The sequence below is a fragment of the Scomber japonicus genome, chromosome 9 (genome assembly GCF_027409825.1).
Source record: "Scomber japonicus isolate fScoJap1 chromosome 9, fScoJap1.pri, whole genome shotgun sequence".
Classification (NCBI taxonomy): domain Eukaryota; kingdom Metazoa; phylum Chordata; class Actinopteri; order Scombriformes; family Scombridae; genus Scomber; species Scomber japonicus.
In genome coordinates, this window is record NC_070586.1 from 11,447,109 (window position 1) to 11,466,725 (window position 19,617).

Genomic DNA, 19,617 nt, shown 5'->3' on the forward strand with positions numbered 1-19,617 from the left:
ATCAATGGGCTTTAATTACGTCCATTTTCCCTCTTTTTTCCCCTCAATAAAGAGGAGAAAATGTCTAAAGCTCAATCGAGGCTAATAACATTGGAAAGGAGCATGATGTTCATGTGGGTGGACAGGCAGCATTTGGGGAACAGTAAAAGAGGTAAAGGGTCATAAGTTCATCATACTGCAATTATCCACTATTCTTGCCATCAGAATAGGGTCTGTATAAGCCAGCTGCACTCACTGTACATTTAAGCTAGAAACATGAATTGAATTATTTAGTCATTTGATGGAAGAAGAAGAGCTCCACAAATATCTGATAACAGCACATTTTTTTATCATATGGTTGGTGCTAGACTGGATTGGCAAATCTCTCACGGTATTTGTACAATAACCTTAACCCAACCTTAACCTTAACCCTAACCCTAGACTGTAAAGAAATAATAGGCATAGCCTCTGTGATGACACCCATTGGCTTGTGGACTCCTGTTTTGAAGCGTCAAGTTTGCATTTTGACTGTCACCATGTTGTTTTTTTGGAGCCAGAAGGTGGAGCTGACTCTAGTTCTAGCTACTAGCATAGTTGGCATGGTGCATTTACAGTCTATGGTTAACTGTGATCATACTGTTAATTCTCACTAGTGAAAACAGGCTGAAAACCATTAAAACTAAATGTACTTACTGGAAAAAACGGTACAGACCAACATCAAACGATACTGGATTTTTGAGGCAAAAACTGACATCAATATTTCAGAGTTATATAAATGTATGACCTAAACATTTTTTTTCAAAATCAGGCTAACTCTATAGCTTCATCGTCAGTGTGGATTCGTATCGGTCTTCTCATTTAACTCTCAGCAAGCATCTTACTGTTAAAAACTGAACTTTGTAAACAGAGGAAGTAATGGCGACACTCTAATTCACCTCAAACAATTATTTGGCATTTCTGTTCTTCATACTTATCTTCTGACATGACCGAGAAAAACAATTCTGTCATAAACTGAAATTGGCTTTTAATGTCAGCAGTAATGTGCCATAAAACCAGATAAGAATCAGAGATGAGCATCAGAGCTATTCAACTCATTGTCTATATTAAAAAAAATACTGGTAAGTGGAGCTTTAAAAAAATACAGTATTGGTTAACACTACATCAGGTGTCAAAAGTAGCTGTCTTCATTTCATTAACACTGCCTTCTCATTGTCCACTGAGTGGCTCGTTATCGACCAGGGATCATGAATATGTAATGCAGTGTGCAGTTCATTTGATGTTGGCATCTAAGTCTCCAACGGGTAGACGATGGGTGTATATGAGAGAATATTGATCTGTTGCAATGGTACCATTCTTCCCCATGACAATAACAGCAAGAGAAAGACAGAATAAAAGAGAGTGAGTACATTATAGAAAGCATCAACCCTCTGTCTAAGCCTTAAAATAATCAGGATCATGCTCATTTTCAGAATGGCATGCTGCTGAGTCTCAATCCTCACTGATGTTATTCATTAAATCACCTACGTCTTATTCATTTTTAATCTGCTCTCCTCAGTTGCCAGGGCTGCAGTTGATTAGTATTCACTTATGAATTCAAAAAAATGAAGATGTGTCCTCCTCAGTTTGTCTGGCTTGTTGGACTAGCAATGGAAGTATATTCACATCAACTGGCATAGTTTAGTTTATTTTAACCCTGGAGCCTTTACGTTTGTATTTCTGTTCTCTACTGTGCAATTATTGGGTTGGTATGTGATGAGTGAAACTGTAATCTAGGAAACAAGCTCAACTTTCAAGGTTTTTTTGGGTAGAAGGGACAGATGTCAGCATCCGACTGCCACAATCTTAAGAGTCTGATAAAAACTTACCAAGGGCAGAGAGTCAAGCTGTAGTCTTGACTGATGCTTTGAGTCACTGATGTCTGCTTGTGTGTCTGTGTTCATCAAAGTCAGATTTTGTGTCTAAGATATCACTTTTGATGGACGGATGCACTTCCTGACCGCCCCATTCAGATTCACGTGAAGGACAAATTTCACTTTTTCCACTTTAGTTCAGTAGTTTTTAAGAAGTGTAGGTATGAAATCATTATACTACCCCCATCTGATGAAGCTTAGAGATGGGAAAAGCTGTATTAAGTCCCTCTAAGGTTGCTGCACCAAACATCTGATGAAGGAGAGATGAATTACATCTTGGCAGCATCTTCCATATGCTTGCCTGCCTCCCACTAGGCAAGATGCAATCTGTCTTTTCAAGGTGGGACCTCTCCTGTGGTGATGGAGTACCTTGAGGAGCCCTGTGGATGCAGAAATTGCATGACAAGCCTATTCTGAACAGCTACTTACAGACGACTGGTCCATCTTTCATTTCATGAATGACTTTTCCCATGTTGCTCTTTATCTCCAGCCCTTCTGAATAAAATATGCAGAAAGCTGAGAGGCCTTTCGATAGGTTACAGAGGAAGCAAAGTTTTGATTCCTTTGGGGACCCTGTGTGTAGAGACTGAGATGGCTCACTAGATATCTGACTCTTATCAGAGAAAATCTTATCAGCAGAGGAGTGATCTCACTTTTCCAACTGGACGCCAAAGTCAGTGTGAAGGTTGTTGCTTTGAGCTGTGAGCCATGAGAGGATTTTGGTAGTTATGTGCTCTCTGTTGAAATTACAAAATCACAATAGAGTCCATTCACAGTTTTCAGAGGTTGTTGTATGATAAGAAAATAGAAGAAATGGTGTCAGGGGTTTTAAAAAATGAATTCAGATCTACACAATAGATTTAATAAGTGAAAGAAATCTCCAAACATGCACTGACCTTGAAACAACAAAAAGCCAAGGTCACCTTGGACTGTGTGCTTGTAAGATCTTGTTGTTGTCGAGAGTGTGTCTCTTCCAGAATGGCAATTTTAAAAATGACACAAAATGCGACAAGCATTAGTGCGGATGGTATTCATACAAACAGAATACACACACACACACATATATATCACACTTACAGTTTCAAGTTGCTCTCCTGATGCTCTTGCCTTTGATTCCTAAATCCTTTGTTACCCTCTCTCCTGTTAAATTATTCATGTCAAGATGATGGTGTGACTCTTTCCATAACCAAATGTGCCAGAGTCTATCTCGTCTCTTGTCACTTTGTTGGGTAATTATAGCAAAGGAAGCTGATTGGTCAAAGACATGCTGATAATTCCAGTAAACTAAAGCATGTCTACAGGAACTGGAATCGGTTGCTATGCCGAATCTAAAAGTATCATGGGAGCTATTTTCAATCATTCTTGCCTTCTTACCTTTCACACTACACATGGGTTAGTCCCTGAAGTAGAAAAAAAAGAATGCTCAAGAGGGTATTCTTCAAAGTGATTATGTCCACTTTTGCACTCGTCGCCACCTTGTAGCCAGTAGTACTAGTGCCAATAATGACAGTGAAGAACTCTCTCTCGGGGGCTTCTGCTTTGAAATTGCCTGCCAGTCTTTGTACAAATACGTTAATGACATAGTCATACTGGGTTTAGCTACTGTCATGTCCTGTAGTCATCCAAGACTGGATGAGTATGTATAGGACAAAACAGTTGAGTAGGACATGACAGGACATGATTGTAGTCATCCGTGATGGCTATATGAAGGCAGCGTATGTAAGACAGAATATAATACAAGAGCTACACCTATGACTTTTAAATATTGGTGAGTTTTCCAGTGTGAGAAGAGATCCTCATAAATAAAAGTAACAATCAGAATTAGTTAGATGGAATTTAATATAATATAATCTAAAATAAAGGTACTGCAGAAAAATGGCTCCTGTAAGTACGATATGTTATATTTGGATATTGGATTATTATATTGGATAAACCTTGATTTGATGATTCCTGAAGTGCTTTATATAATGTTGAACAGTTTCATCTCTAACAATACCTCAAATTTTTAACTATGATTTTCGTGTACATAACATATCATCCTGAAAAACAAACTAGCAACTAAAACTATTAAATACACTTTCTGAAATAAAAACAACAACTCTTCAAGACTGAGCTTAAAAGAGCTGAGTCAGCATACAACACTTTATATCTAATAACTAAATTAACTGCAAATCGTTTTTTAACTGAATGTGATTTTAATAAATGTGCCATTTTGTCTTTTTGTGTGCACCTATGTTATTGTATTGTATCTCTCAGTGAGTTATGCACCAGCAAAACACTATTTCTATGTTTGCTTGAATTAATGGACAATAAAGATTTCTTGACTCTTGCTTCTCTTAATACTTAAATACAGTAATTGCAGTGGAGTAGAAGTATAAAGTAAAATATTCAAGTATACATATAAAAGTACATATGTAAGTATATATAAAGTACTTACGCACAATATTTGAGTAACTTCATCACAGATAGTCAGACCCTTAAAACAAAAGTAATATCTCAATGTAAAATACTCCATTAAAAGTAAAGTACATATTTATTTTTCAAAACAGGGTATTTTTATATATGTCTTAAAAATATATCTGAAAAGAGTTCTTTAAAAAGTGACTCTCTTCACCATGAGCATCTAAATTTACAATTTTCATATATTGTTAGGCATGGCTGGAATACCGACTGAGCAAACCCAGCAGCTGACCCAGGGACCCCAAAAAGACCATGTTTTAATATGTGGCAGTTTTTTTTTATGTGGCAAATTTATCAGTAATTTTTTTGGGGATTACTAAAATCAGGGCCATCACATAACATTCTGCCTTCTCTCCTGATCTTGATGCATGCATGTATTAAAGATGTCAACATGTAGCTTTAAATGAAATTTTAAGAACTACAGTGTTCGCCCCCTCGAGTAATTGCTCTAATGATGCTCATTGGTGATAAAATGAACAACAGTCAGTAAATTGCACTGTTTGTCTGAAAATATGGAGGTCTTATGAGCTTTCAGCCTTTCAGATGTAAAAGCCAGCTGTGAAAACACTGCAACCCTTAAATATGTGGGAGAGGCTGCAAGACATGCTTCAAGTGCTGAGAGTGCTAAACATAGGCGTTGTTAAAAGGAGACCATCATCATTAGGCAATTCTCTTTGAATTAGCAGAGGAGTTGAAAGGGAAAAAACACACACAGAGAGAAGCAGGGGAAATGTACTTCTTCCAAATAGTAGTTTTAATGGGACTATATTCCTGTTGCAAAAAGCAAAAATGAGATAAGTGGTGTTACGCATTTTAGAGTTTTTGTTCCTGGGAAATAACTGTTATTTTCTAATTGCTTATGCCTAAAAAGTATAGAAAATGGTTATTATTCTCTTCAAACTTTGCTTTTGTTACCCAGGTGGTAACATTTTAAAATTTACCCATTTTAATTCACATAAAGTCAGTCCTATGACTCAAAATTAAGACGTATATTTATACTGAAGTTACACAAAATTACCTCAAAAGATTTATAGGTTTTGAGATTCACAATTATACTGTAAATCACTTTGATGAATCAGCCTCCAAATATAGTCATCTATCATCATATCTGGTGATTCACATGTTTTTTTTTCCTGACTTCATTTGAATAAAATGTGCAAATTGGCCCACTTTCTCGTTGGAAATAGGTAAGGTAGGTGATAATATATCACTTTCCTGGTCACAAAAGCAAAGTTTGAAGGGAATAATTGTTACAAGTGCAGAGAACAGCAGGCACAGGGACTGAAATATATCTTTATTTCACCAAATGTGCAAGCAAAACTGGCAGCTTGGAACAGGACAGGACTAACAGAACAAAACAAGACAGAACAATGCAGCACAAAGGATTCACAACAAACACTGAACTGAAAACCAGAACTTAATAAGTAACTGAACCAACGAGGGGATGAGGTGCAGGTGGGGAGATGAGTGGAGAAGCTCAGGAAAAGGGGGAGTGAGGTAATGAAATAGGAGAACAGACAAGGAGGCTTTTGGCTTGGGGGGGAAACAAGGGGAGCAGAGCAGAGCTGACGAGGCTAGATGCAGGGCAGGTGTGTGAATGAACAATGAAGGAAAATTATTATTAGATTAGATTATTAGATATGTTAAATATTATTATGATTATTAATTAGGAAGGATATGATCATATGAATGAGCAAAACCATATGATCAAAAAGATAGGACAACAAAAGCGTAACCCAGGAAACCAAAAGAACAAAAACACTAATAATCCAAAAACCATGACAATCAGTAAGTAATTAGGAAATGACATTTACTATCCAGGAATATAAAATCAAATGAAAAATTGTTATACAGTGTTATTTACTTTGGTTTTGTTTGGGAGTAAATAAACTATAAAAGCAGAGAGGAGTATCTGGTATCTGTGGACAGGATTTTTTTTTCTAGCACAAATAAAATAATCTTTCTGTACACAAAGAAGTTATTTGAAATATAGTAAATCCACTTCTGAAGCTCACACACTGACCTCAGAGATGAATTATTTATTTAACTTTGTTCTGCTTCATGCTGTCTTGTCTGTAACATCAAAAGAGCAGCTAAACAGAACAGTGCAGAGCGTATAAATAACCGATACAATGACCCGATTTTGTAATGAGCAGTAGAGCTACTTAACAACATGAATGTTTGGAATGATCCGTATATATCCAAATAGTCCAGTGAGGCTGCAGCTCTATTTCATAACCTGGGGTCAAATATCAAGAGTTAAATGAGGAGCTTGTACTGTAAATGAATTCATCTCCCAGTGCAGACCTGCTGGAGAGTGATAAACTGGAGGAACAGGAGCACACACACACACACACACACACACACACACACACACACACACACACACACACACACACACACACACACACACACACACACACACACACACACCACACACACACACACACACACACACACACACACACAAAGACTAGTAGGGTTGTCAAGCACCTACCATCCTCTCCTCGGAGCACCAGAGGCAAATCTAAGTCTGCCTGGATCCCACTCGGTTCCCACCAGATAGCGCAAAGCGAGATGCTGCTCCCTGCTCTGAGCCATGCATCGAAGAGTCTAACATGCAGTGGAGCGAATGCTCAATTTAGGGAGAAGAGGATGAAAGAGAGAATTCGGTGCTGAAACCGGGACTGGTAGGGGGATTTTTATTGATGCCCTGGGTGATTTTTTTATGCACACAAGCAGTAACCACCAAAGAGTAGAACAGCTCCAGTGAAACTTACCAACAAACCCCGTAATGACTTGTAGTCATGGAAGGCTGGAGCGCTTCCTTTTGTTTTGTGCATGATGTCAGCAGGTGTTTTACACACTCTGGTGAATAGACATGGTGCATGGGGAAAAATTGATTCATCACCAGAGAACTGTCTACATGCCGAAGTGCTCCTAGTCGTTCCCTTGCTTATTCAGCGTATTGATTTAAGAAAGTATAAACAGCCACCTGCTGTAGTTCAGTATCAAAGAGCAAGAAGTAGATCTTTTTTAAAGGCAGTGCTATGTGCTGCTTGGTTTAGTGTCAAGATTATAAAGCAGTGGAATGGGACGTCGACACACCACTTAAGTGTGTGTAATCTATATGTAAGAAAGACAGATTGAAGTCAACTGGGAGCACTCTGAAAAGGTGAGGAAAAAACATTAATGTACACTTGGAGCAATCAGTATCAGCTCACATTTCCTCCTATTTAATGGTGATACATTGAGGGAGGAAACCCTCATGATGAGCTATTGATTCCAGATCAATTAAAATGGCCTGACTGTGAGGAAACTCAGTGGTTAAATATGAGATTGATACCATAAACTTACAGTAAATCCATACGGTGTAGATCTCACATTAAGTGCATCAGTGTATGTTATTCTGGCTGCAAACAAAAGCCAGATATGGTACATAATAAAAGGAGCAGTCGGGCATCACGTTCACTATCAGCTTATTTCATGCCTTGGCAATAGACTGAGCAATCACACCTGACGGCTCCTGGACAACAGGCCTTTTGAGATGAGCCTTGCATTTTGTGCAGCATGGCAAAACAAATTGCCCTCTTTGTCAGGCTGTGTCATTAAGTCAGGCAAAGCGAAACATGCCATCCGGTTAAAGTGATAGGACACACAAGAGGGAGGAGGCAGGGTGCTCGGTCGGTGGAGACCAGCGCTGAATGCCAAATAATTCAGCTGTTTACAGAGTGCAAGGACGGCTGATAGCAGCTGTGTGAGGGGTGACTTGGTCAGGCTGATTGTATGGAGATGCTGGCAAATCAATGTTTCCCTACAGATGACACGGAGATGGAAAAATAGCAATTTAAATTCTTACCTTTGCTGTCCCATTAACCTTGTTGATCAGTTTAAGATATTATTAAACATAATGATTCATTCACTGACTATGTTCTATTGCAATATTGTAGCTGCAACAGTTTCTCAACTTTGGGTGTGTGCACTCCTAGTGGTCTGTGTCAGTACTGCAGGAGTTTCATTTGTTCATTTGTTGTTTATATATATATATATATATATATATATATATGTGTGTGTGTGTTAGTGTTTTCTCATTTAGAATAAGATAATCAGTGTTAGGGAGTAACTAGTTACATGTAACAGCGTTGCATTGTTTAATTACAAAATAAATGTAACTGTGACCCTTTGCCAAAAAAAGTATAATATATATATTTAAATTAGTTACTTATGAAAATGCAGATGATTACAAAGGGGGTTACACTTGAAGTTAAACCTTTAAGATTTTACTGAGGAGGATTTTATCTTCATTTTTTCATATTTATCATGTTATTGAATACATATATTGCTGTTTTTAATTCTTTGAAATCAACATTTAAAAAAAATATTTTGTAAATAAATCAGTACCAATTAAGCCCATGCTAGACTTTTGGCTTTTTTCATAAAATATATTTATTTTATATTCCAAAAATCTACATGAACTAATGAATACATGTTCAAATGAGAGATAAATGTTGCTTTATAAGAAATGATCTCCCTTATAAATCATGTCAGTATCCATGAAAAACACCTGAACTTAGATTTTGGTGCTTAATGGGTTCAGTTACCAACTTACTAACAGCTGAAAACACTCATTAGAAAAGTAATCAAATGTAATAAGTTACATTACTTTGATTAAGTAATTCAAAATGATACTTTACATATTACATTTTAAATAGGGTCATTAGTCATCTGTAACCTTCCCAACCCTGAAGATAACACAGACTGAAATCAGTAAGAGAAGCCTGATGTTGAGCCCACACCACATGATGAAAGCAGCATGACGACTACAGCTGTAGCTGGCTGTAATGTGTGACTGAACAATGACTCTTAGTGCTGTCGGTGTGGACACTTGCATCAATGTGTATTTTTTCTGGCGCAGACTAGAAGTTCATCTTTCCAAATGTTTCAGTGTGCACTGCAGGCATTTCAAAAGCAAATTCTCAATCGCCACGTACCTTGGCATCAAAAGTTTGTGGTATTTTGTTCAAGGGGGTGAAAAAAAAATCCTCTTTCATCTCTGACCATTTGGCTTCACCTACAAGAAAAAAAGTGAAGAACCACACCTGGCGAACTGTTTAGTCTGTATTAAAGATTCAACAGGCTGTGTACTTTTCATGGCACAGGTGGAATCACAGATGTGCAGCTGGAGATGTCATAAGTTTTCCTTAGGGAAGGGTCCTTCAACTCTTTACCTACAATACCTCACACAAGAAAAAGGGACATTATTTAGATTAGTGAATGAGTATCTAATCTAGCTAAGAGGCTCACAGGAAGAGTAGGATGTGCCAACTTTACACTCATCAAATACAATGTTTAACCTCTAAAAGGGATGTATTAGTATCATATACAGTAAGGGCCAAACTCTGAATTCATAACAATGTCTCATAAATGTTGTAAATGTGACATCCTCAATACTTTTTAGGATTACCAAGGCTAATGTAAAGCCAGAAACCAATTTGTGCATTTGTGAACCATTAAAAAGAGCAAAACACTTTCATCAAATTAATAAAAGGCAGAAAACATTTTAATAAATGGAGCACAGTAGGCTACAAATCAACAGCCCACATGCAAAATACAGTCCAACTAATCCAGATTGTTCACATACGGAGAGAGATCACAATAAATGACCAAAAAAAAAAAAAAAAAAAGAAGTGTAACAAAAACCTCAAAATGTTTTTTTTTTTCCTCTTTTCAATGTACAGATTTAATACATAGGACTCTTTAACATTTTATTAAGAAAAAACCATTCGCATAGCAAGCAGCCTCCGTTTCTTGATGACAGTGCAAAAGGCGTATTCTTTTGAGAATGGCATGATTCCTGGTGCACGGAAATCTGCAAGTTTTTCAGTCGGTGGATGGGGTGGGTGGTGGTGGGGTGGGTGGGGGGGTATAACAATACTCAGCCAAAACCTGAACAAATCCCTCATCTCGGCAGGTGCAATTACATCAGACGGGTCCACAGGCGTTAATCAGTGAAATTTGTGGAAATAATACCACAAATGCGATCAGCGGGGGGGGGGGGGGGGGGGGTTTCCAGTGCTTTCTTTGTTACGTGTCACCAGTGAGACAGTTTGAAAGGATTGGAGACAAGTTATTATGGGTCAACATGAGAAAAAAAACAACAATAACTTAATGATGAAGCTAAATAGGACTGTGTGGTGTAGAAAAAAGGGTGTATGATGAGAGAAATCGAAGTAGGCTCCACTAACCGGCTTCACACACATGCCACATAGTGACAAATAATGCTTGGGGGGGGGGGGGGGGGGAAACACAGTCATTTCAATACCACCACTCACTTTTTCTTTACAGGAATCGAGCTTATTTTGTGAGAACGGATAACGATCAGATATCCTTGGCCACTGGAGACTGTAGGTGTTTGTGTGCGATGAGAGGAGGAAGGGGCGTAGCGAGTATGATGATGGTGAGGAATAAAGAGGCCACGTTGTCAAACTCAATAGAGATGCACCAAAATAGGGAGAAATGGTGGATGCGCCGGTCAGGTAGGATGGATGGATGGATGGATAAATGAACAGAAGGCGGTTGTGTGGAGAGGAGGGGCAGGGCGGGGTAATGTTTCACGCAGCCGACCGTCGCCGGATGACAAACGCTCCCCTCTGCAGCTGTCCCAGGTAGATCCTCATCTTCGTACTGTCGCTTGTCTTTCTCACCCAAATCTGGAGAACAAAAGACAAGAGAGAGAGAGAAAATCCCTCAATAAAGTCGTTTGGAACTAAATGTTCTGAAGTAGCTGTCACAGGCGAGACGACTTGATATATAAAGCGCCATTTATCTACAAGCGGCCGGTTTGTGAGAAGACAGTAAAAATGCATTCCATGATTCCCTCGTGTGTAACTATAAATCAAAAAGGTGCTGCAGGGGAGAAATTCACATTATTTCATTTCAAAATGCTCACTGAAAAAAAAATAGGAAATTTATAAATTAGCACTACCAGTCAAACAATTAAATTCTGTTAAAAAAACTTCACTTCATATCCAAAATGAAAAAAAGGATAAGGCTGGACATATTCTTTTATTTTCCTGGCAAATATACAGAAAAATAAATAAAATAAAACCAACAATGGATTAAATTTATCTCTCAATACTTGACTTCCCTACTTTACTCTTTTATCTGTAGCACTCAGCCCCCCAAGCCCATTCATTCCTACTGAATACATTAACATGTGTATAGTTCATTTTAAAAAAAACAGCCAATTTACTTCTTCAATCAGTCGGGCTCTGCAGCTTTTAGCAAACATTACTTAAACAGGAGATTTAAAAAAAAAAAAAAAAAAATCTTTTATGCATTTTTTTTCTTAAAAAAAAAAAAAAAATCCAAGTCGAGGCACATCCTTTCATGTGTGACGGCATTCATCATTCATTGCACTTTATTCAGTTAGGACTATTTAATACTACATGTACTTCACTGTCTTTGTATCTGTCACTATTGTATACACCACAACCCTGAAGAAGGACAATTTCATTCCTCTCTATACTGACTACTGCATATGCTGAATGTGGAGTGAATAACAATAAATTCTTTCAAAATAAAACTACATTTCCCATGTCTGTGTAATAATGAAAACGGATCACTAGAGTGAGGCTCATTAATGTGTTTTAATAGTTTTTGGCAGTAAAAAAAAAAAGATAAAAAAGATAAAAGATGACTATCCTTTGAGTTGGAAACCCAGATCAGTATGACAGGAGCTGGATGAGAGCTAAAAAACCCACCTCGTTGGTCCCCACTGAGCTGATGACACAGCTAATCTTTGTGTTGTCCTTTGACTCTAGGTAGATGGCCTGGCTCTTGTGGTACCTGTCAACACACAAACACACACGCACACACACACACGCACACACACGCACACACACGCACACACACGCACACACATGCACACACGCACACACAAAGCATTAATTCAGCTTTCACAGTGAGGGATGAGGGATAGGCAGACAGGGGGTTCATTATACATAATTTTTCCCAGCTGAATAAGTACCATTCCTCTTGAGATGGCACTAAATAGATAATTGGACCGGAAAGTCAAAACAAAAAGTCTGTTTTTTTTTTTTAAACGGCTTCAAACTGTCAGAGGACACCACCAACCCAGGGGAAGAGACTGACAACCAAAGCATTTGATCATTAAGGCCCAACTGAAGAATAATGACGCATGTGTCTCCCTGCGGCTCTTTGAGAATGCTTTCCAATGCTACTGTCTGTTCTTTAGCAAATGAATAAATGAGGCTTTGCCTTGAAAGAAGAAGTGCAAAAACTTCCCTTGCTCGCTCCTCACAACTTCTGACTGTATCAGCAGCTAACAAGACCCGAATTCTCTCACATTTACAACTCTTCAAATGACTGACACGTCTGATGCCGAGTTCTGCTTTCAAAGAGAAGGTGCATGAGAGCTGTGGCTGGTCAAGGACTTTAATTCTCTTCGTATTCTCTCTACATTTTTTATGGTGGCTTCAAACACCACCTCTTATTCAGTGGTTCCTAAGTAATCGTATCTGTCTCTGAAGGCCAGACAAAAAGAGACTGCCATCAAAGTGGTGCTAAGAGCTAGCAAACACCAAAACCTTCAAACCAACAGAAGAGATACAATATATTTCTGTGGCAATGTCGCCATCTAGTGGTGACATGAGCTGCATCAGCCTGAGTGAGGAAAAATCACAATGCCTCTTTGGGTGGGTGGAAAATAAAAAACGCACCATCTTTTGTCGTAGTAGAGCTTCCCTTCCTCGATGCGGGCTTCGTAGCGCTGGGATGGGTTCTCCATGGGAGCGGTGGGCACGTGCTCTGGAGACGAGGGGGATACTAAAAACAGGAGATGATGCATTAAAAACACCTGGATAGAGTCGCAACAGTTAATTACTCAACTGACCATTTTGATAAATCGATTAAGGTATTTTTAAAGGAATAATGCCAAAATAATCTGACTCCATTAATCAACATTTTAATTGATTAATTGAGAAAATAATCAGATTAATTATTAAATGCACCTTGGATAGCAGTGTGCAAAACCACATAGCAATAATTACAATAATCTATTTAACCTACAGCATAAATACTGGAGTTTAAAAGGGACTCAGTGTGCCTGACAAATGTGAATAAAGTGCAAAAGGTGAGTGCTGACATACCTGGCCTCTTTGGTGACTTAAGCTGGAAAGAGAAAATGTAGACATGTTTATCAAAATCATTTTAAAAATAAGGCTCAGCAGAGACATTCATGATTTTAAAATGTCATTCAAAATTACCTTATTCAATGTTCGTAGATCTTCCATAATCTGTTCATCTGTTAGCAAATAATTTAGCTGAGGTTTGGAGAGTAAAGGAAGGCATTTTTTTTTTTCACCACTGTTAGCACTGGACAGCAGCAGAGCAGTTTACTGGACTGACACTGACCTTAGACCTGAAGTAAAATAGACATAAAATCACTTTCTGACATGAAAGTCACACTGACCTCCCGCTGGCTGAAGAAAAAAACGCATTTTCGCTTTGAAAAATCAATAAAGTAGTTTGAGAAAGAAGCAGAAATGTAGTTCATCCAACATCCAACACATCTATGGGAAGAAAACTGAGACTGTAAGTTTATGTGAAGGATATCTGGTGCTGGTTTTCTTCGTTTGTCGGGTATGGGGACTGGATCATTAGGCCGTCTCCTCAGCTTCCGAGTCATGATGGGTTTTACCTCCATAGAGTCTGTGAACGACAGAAATAATGATCAAATCAAATCCCACAGCTGATATACTAAAAATGATCAAGTCTTCCTAGTTCAGACACAATATTCATCATCCCCACACAGACATTTTTAAAAAGGACAGATAGCAATATCCACAAATTAATATAATGAGCACATGATATTTAAGTATGAAGAGGAAAAACAATCCCCACATACTGTGTTTTTAACCCTCATCCCGTTGTGGTTCTCTTACCGCCCGTCAGCTCCATTGTTAATTTCTCGTTCTCGATCATCTTCTTCTTCTCCTCCAGCTCCGCAATTAGGTTCTCCTTCAGTTCCACCTTTTTATCGTCAAACTCCTTCACCGCCGCCTTCTTCTCCTTGATGTAGTTCCTCTCTACCTGTTCTGTCTGCAAACGGTTCAGAGACAAAAAAATGGTGAAAATTGAAGCGAGGAGAAGTGACACAATAAATTAGAGGTCAATTCTGTATAAATGAACGCAGCCAACAAGATTAACTATGCTCACCTCAAGCTGGAGAAACAGATCTGTAAAGAGAATGGAATAACATTATGTGAGTGGTTATGAAAAGCAAACCAAAATGTCTTTATACTAGGCACATCATATCTCACTTTTGATGATTAAAGTCAACTCTGGTTATCCTCAAGACTACAAAAGAGAGAGCCCTGGAGTACAGAGTGTAATGCAGAGTCACTAAAATAACAAGGACACACTGTTAGCAAGCATTAGCAAATATTACTAAAAATGAAAACTGAATAATGTCCCTGGCAATAAGAAGCACCTCTTTCACTCTGTTTTACTCTTTTTGTCCAATCGTCAAATGATCACTCATGAATGCGACTACTGTCTTCAAACTGGGGCTATTGTAGGTCAATTATATCAGAGCTGTGATTGGAGGATGTTATCCAGTGATAATGGACTAAACAGCCATAACAATTTTGATCAGCAAATAACTGAGAACATAAAATGCTGTCGACCACACAGGCAATAAAAGGAAAATGCTGATCACAGTCAAACATAATAATCTAATGGTGGTAAATAGATGAGCTAGAAGCAGATGAAGAAGATGATGTCATACATCTGATAGCTGTCTTAACACCAGGTAGTGTTTTTACTGATCTTCTCCCTCTGTGTGTGTGTGTATACCTCTTTATGAAAAACACTGTGATGAGGATGTATGAGCATCAATCCAGACTACAGTTGCTCTCAGTTCATTTTGTTATGCAAGCCTTTGGAAACATACCAGCTGGCTGCTTCTGCACGCCAACACTTACGGCTCCATTAGGCTTTCCATATATTCATTTCATGGTCAACACTTGCCTCCTCTCGTTGCAATAAAACAGTCAATTTGGGCTTTTTTTTCCTGTATTCCTGGTTTTCACCTTCAAACTGTGATTTTTTTTATTTTTTTTTTTACTACAGAGCCAAAGTGTTCGCCTCCTCAAACAAGCTCAAACAGGAAGCGCTACAAATATACAAAGCGCATTGTTTTAAGTCTCTAATTACTGTTTAACTTGCCTGCGTTTCGGAGCCTCTCTTTGTACTGTTGGTCTAGTTTCTTCATCCTCTTCTGATATTCCTGCAGCGTTCCTACGAAGAGAAAGTTCAATTTATCAAAAGTGAAGGAAGTACATCTCTTTGTAATTACAGATTTTGTTTAAAAGGGATTTTTTCAGATACTGTCTGAATATAGTTTGAATGTTTGTGTAGGGTCAAAACAAGTAAATCCTGCACTGATTTAAACTCTAAACCAAGTTGTTTTTGTTCAAGTAGAAATTTCTAGACTGTACATTTTAGTATCCCAGCACCGACCCACTGTCTAGACTACATTACACTGACATTGCACCCACATTTGGATTTGCAAACACCCAACAACATCTTACTTCCCAATTTCAACACTCAACATCAGTCTGATAAACAATAAACACATGGGACAGCTGATGGTGACACGGTTCCTGTAAAAACAGGCGACTCGACAGTTCAGAAACAGACGTAACAATGTAAAATGTGTTCATGTTGGAGGACAGTGTCATCAGTTATCATCTGCTTCTCAGCTGCTTTCTCTATTAGCCGCAGACAATGGCTGCGATTTTCAACAGTCCTCTGAAGCTGACTTTGTGGCGCGATGATGTAATCCCCAACTACCCTCCCCGAACAATCAGTTAGGATCAGGCCGTGTCCTTCAAAAACCTCAGCTAAAAATGGATCTCGGCTATCACAGAAATGCCACAAAAATAAAGCAAAGCTGTGAATCACATACCAGCTCAACAAACCATTCAAATATTTATAAAAAAAAAACAACAAGCAATTACCTTCTTGTAATTGCTGCAACTGTCTTTTCAAAGAGGCCAGTTTGTCTTGGTACATCCTGCAAAGAAATAATACAGAAAGTATATCAAATTATCTTTCATTATGTTGAGCATTTCTCCACAGAATCATTTTTATTACATTTAAAATATCAATCAATTAATCAATCTTTATTTATATAGCGTCAAATCACAACAAAAGTCATCTTAAGGCACTTTTCACAGAGTAGGTCTAGATCGTACTCTTTTAATTGAATTTAAATAGACCCAACATGAGCAAGCACTTGGCGACAGTGATGAGGAAATAACTTCCTTTTAACGGGAAGAAACCTCAGGCAGAACAGGGCACTAAGTGGGCGACCATCTGCCTTGACCGGTTGGGGTTGGGGTTGAGGGAGTGAGAGAGAGAGAGACAGAGTAAGAGAGGGAGAAAGAGAGAAGAAGGAGAGATAGAGAGAGGCACAGTGACAATGAAAATAATAATAATGTGATCCATGCTTGGCAAAAACAACACTTACTGCTCTTTGATTTCCACATAGTCGTCCTCATCGTGTTTGGCAAGGTCTGTTTCGCTGGCATCCTCTGTGTCTGGAGGGACAGAAACGGGAGAAAAGTCAAAAATTAATTCTACATTGAAATTCAAAATCTAAAAAAATGTGACAGTGAAAATGTGGCATAAATAATTATTAGTTTTGAGGCTTTTTTTTTTCTTGATGCTGTTGCTGCCCCCAAAATCAATCTCAATGCAGACACAAGAGACTCAGACACAGTTCTGTGGAGATCAAAAGGACGTGCGTGGCACTGCTAAGGTAATGGTGAACACCCTGCTAAGTTGAGAATGTCCTCCTGGTTTTGATAGACTACCAGGAGACCAGGGTTTGACATCCAAAGTTTACCACAGAAGAAAGACCATATCATATTCAGCTTATTCTCGAGATTGACGTCACGTAAAAAAATAAAAATAAAAAAAAAGTTCAGCTAAGGTGAAGACTGCGTACGATTACGATGTAACCCGATGACATAATGATATAAAACAATATATAACGAGTGCAATGCTTTAGTAGCTGTTACTTGTGTGCATGATTTGCCGCATGGTGAGGTAACTTAGGGTCGTGCTGTCAGTCCCAGACAACGCTTAACATGTTCACCCGGCGATGTGGCAAAACTTTACAAGCACCGGCCTTTACCTACCTTCCCAAAAAAAAAAACACACACACACACACAATATATATTTTACCTCCGACACAAGAGAAAAGGGTAAGGGCCCGGTCGTGTTAAGCTGACAAAGCAGCTTTCATTTTCTGTTAGCATTAATGTGCTAGCTTCACTTAGCTCCTCTCTGTGTGTCTCTCCTGTGTGTCTCTCTCCTGTGTGTGTGTGTGTGTGTGTGTTTTAAAGAGTCACCCCTCAAATCTAGCTACACGTAGGTTTTTTTTGGGGCGTAATAATAACAGCAGCCTCGACATGTCGGGGAGGAGAGAGGAGCTCAGCTGCTCAAAACGTCAGGAAAAAAACTTAGCTGACCTTGAAGTGCTGTTGTCATCATCGCCTCGCCTTTTTCTCCCCCTTTCTCTCTCTATCTCTCCGTCTTTTCTTTTCTCTTTCACTGTAATCCCGTCGAGTCCCTCAGTGTGAATGAATAGTAGTGTGGGGAAAAAAAGGGCAGAGCGGAGCAGTGGACACACACGCACACACACACACACACACATAAACACTTAAACACACACACACACACTAGCTCTGGCTGCGACCTGTCAAAAATGGGGGCTAATTAATTAACGGCGATGTTACTCCACTTTATCTAATTTATTTAAACTAAAACTATATTGCGTATTTAAGTTAGTCTACGCCACCTACAAAAACACTTCTATGGTGTCTTTAATTCATTTAATTTGCTGCTGCGTTGCATAATAAAGTTAACATGTCTGCTGCCAAAACGTGTTATCGAAAATGTTAGCGCTGTTAGCATGTAAACAAAGACGTGGGCTCATTTTACTGCGATTATTATGAGTTCAAGACAGTATAAGATGTAAGCCATCTTAAATCACATGCTTTTTTGTAATTAAATTTTATTTTTTTGGAGAGGGAAGCTAATGGCGGTAGATTTTAATGAGCTAACTCTGCGTAGCTAGCTCCGCATCAGACTTGCCTGAAAACATTGAAAGTTTTTGATTTAAAAATGGTTTTAAAAAATGCTTCTCACACTACTATAACATTGACCTCTACTCTAGCTTTAATCGAGGCATCTGTGTACACGCTGGGTTGTTGTAATAAAGCAAGATTGGTGCAGCTATTGCGTGTTTTTCCTCCGTTTTCCAACAAGTAGACAGAGCCCGGCGGGTCGGTTTTACCTTCCTCTGAGTCTCTTCCTCTGAAGCTCCGATCATCGTCGTCTTCCACACTGTCCAGCTCTTCTTCATCGTTGTAATAATCCACCATGGGCGATAGTAAAGTTGAAGCCATTTTTTATGTTGTTGTTCGCTTCTTTTTTTGTAGTAAAAAAAAAATTTAAAAATGTAAACAAACACAAAATAAACAATCGGTTTGTGTTTTTCAGAGCTTTGGAGCAGCGCCTACAACTAACAGGACCCCCGCGCACGTATCAAGCTGTCCGAGCTTATCCCTGTATACAATGCCGGTACTATTAAAGTGTAAGATGATAAAATAAATTATATGTAATTTTCAAAAGACATGTGAAGTATGGAATTTGAAATAACAGATAGCATTTAGTAATCGGCATGTGTTATCATTAAGTATTAAAATGTATGATACGCGATTTAAACAGGCATATTTTCGAGCACCAGGGACTGCGCGCTATCGTTGTTTTTCGGCTCTCAAATAAGAAGACCTTCATAATAATACATCCATGCTCACTGTACTTTTACTTTTTTATACACTCATACAGAGAAACTGTGATTATTGAATGTGTAATGAAATGTGTGTCATTTTTATTTTTTATTTTTATTAAACATAAACAATATATACAAACACATCTGTTTATTTTTACTTTATGTAATTTTGCCTGATTTCTAGATACATTTATCAAACTTAAATCATGTTAATTATGTGTCTGTGTAGATATCTTACATGCAAGTTGTTACTTAGCTGTAAGATAAGGTAGTGCATGGCTACAAGAGTCTGGGTTAGTTGTAACAACATGTGAAAAAATGTTGCAACCTACTCCAAGCAAATATTTCATTGTATTTCTGTATTTCAGTATGCCTATAGGT

At 38.4% G+C, this 19,617-nt stretch overlaps 1 protein-coding gene across 2 annotated transcripts; it reads right to left on the reverse strand.

Moving 5' to 3' along the window:
• Window positions 1-10,022: 10,022 nt before the first annotated feature.
• suds3 (SDS3 homolog, SIN3A corepressor complex component) lies at window positions 10,023-18,961 on the reverse strand. Of its 2 annotated transcripts, none has more exons than XM_053324653.1 (12): window positions 18,739-18,961; window positions 16,906-16,975; window positions 16,394-16,449; window positions 15,600-15,671; window positions 14,589-14,608; window positions 14,315-14,471; window positions 13,986-14,081; window positions 13,637-13,698; window positions 13,520-13,541; window positions 13,091-13,196; window positions 12,113-12,197; window positions 10,023-11,059 (listed from the first exon to the last, which is right to left on the reverse strand). In XM_053324653.1, exons 1-12 carry the CDS (start codon window positions 18,848-18,850, stop codon window positions 10,961-10,963), a joined length of 957 nt encoding a protein of 318 aa, XP_053180628.1. In that variant the 5' UTR covers window positions 18,851-18,961; the 3' UTR covers window positions 10,023-10,960. The 2 variants fall into 2 exon arrangements, with proteins under 2 accessions (XP_053180628.1, XP_053180629.1); XM_053324654.1 differs by lacking the exon at window positions 18,739-18,961 and adding an exon at window positions 17,912-17,947.
• Window positions 18,962-19,617: the final 656 nt, after the last annotated feature.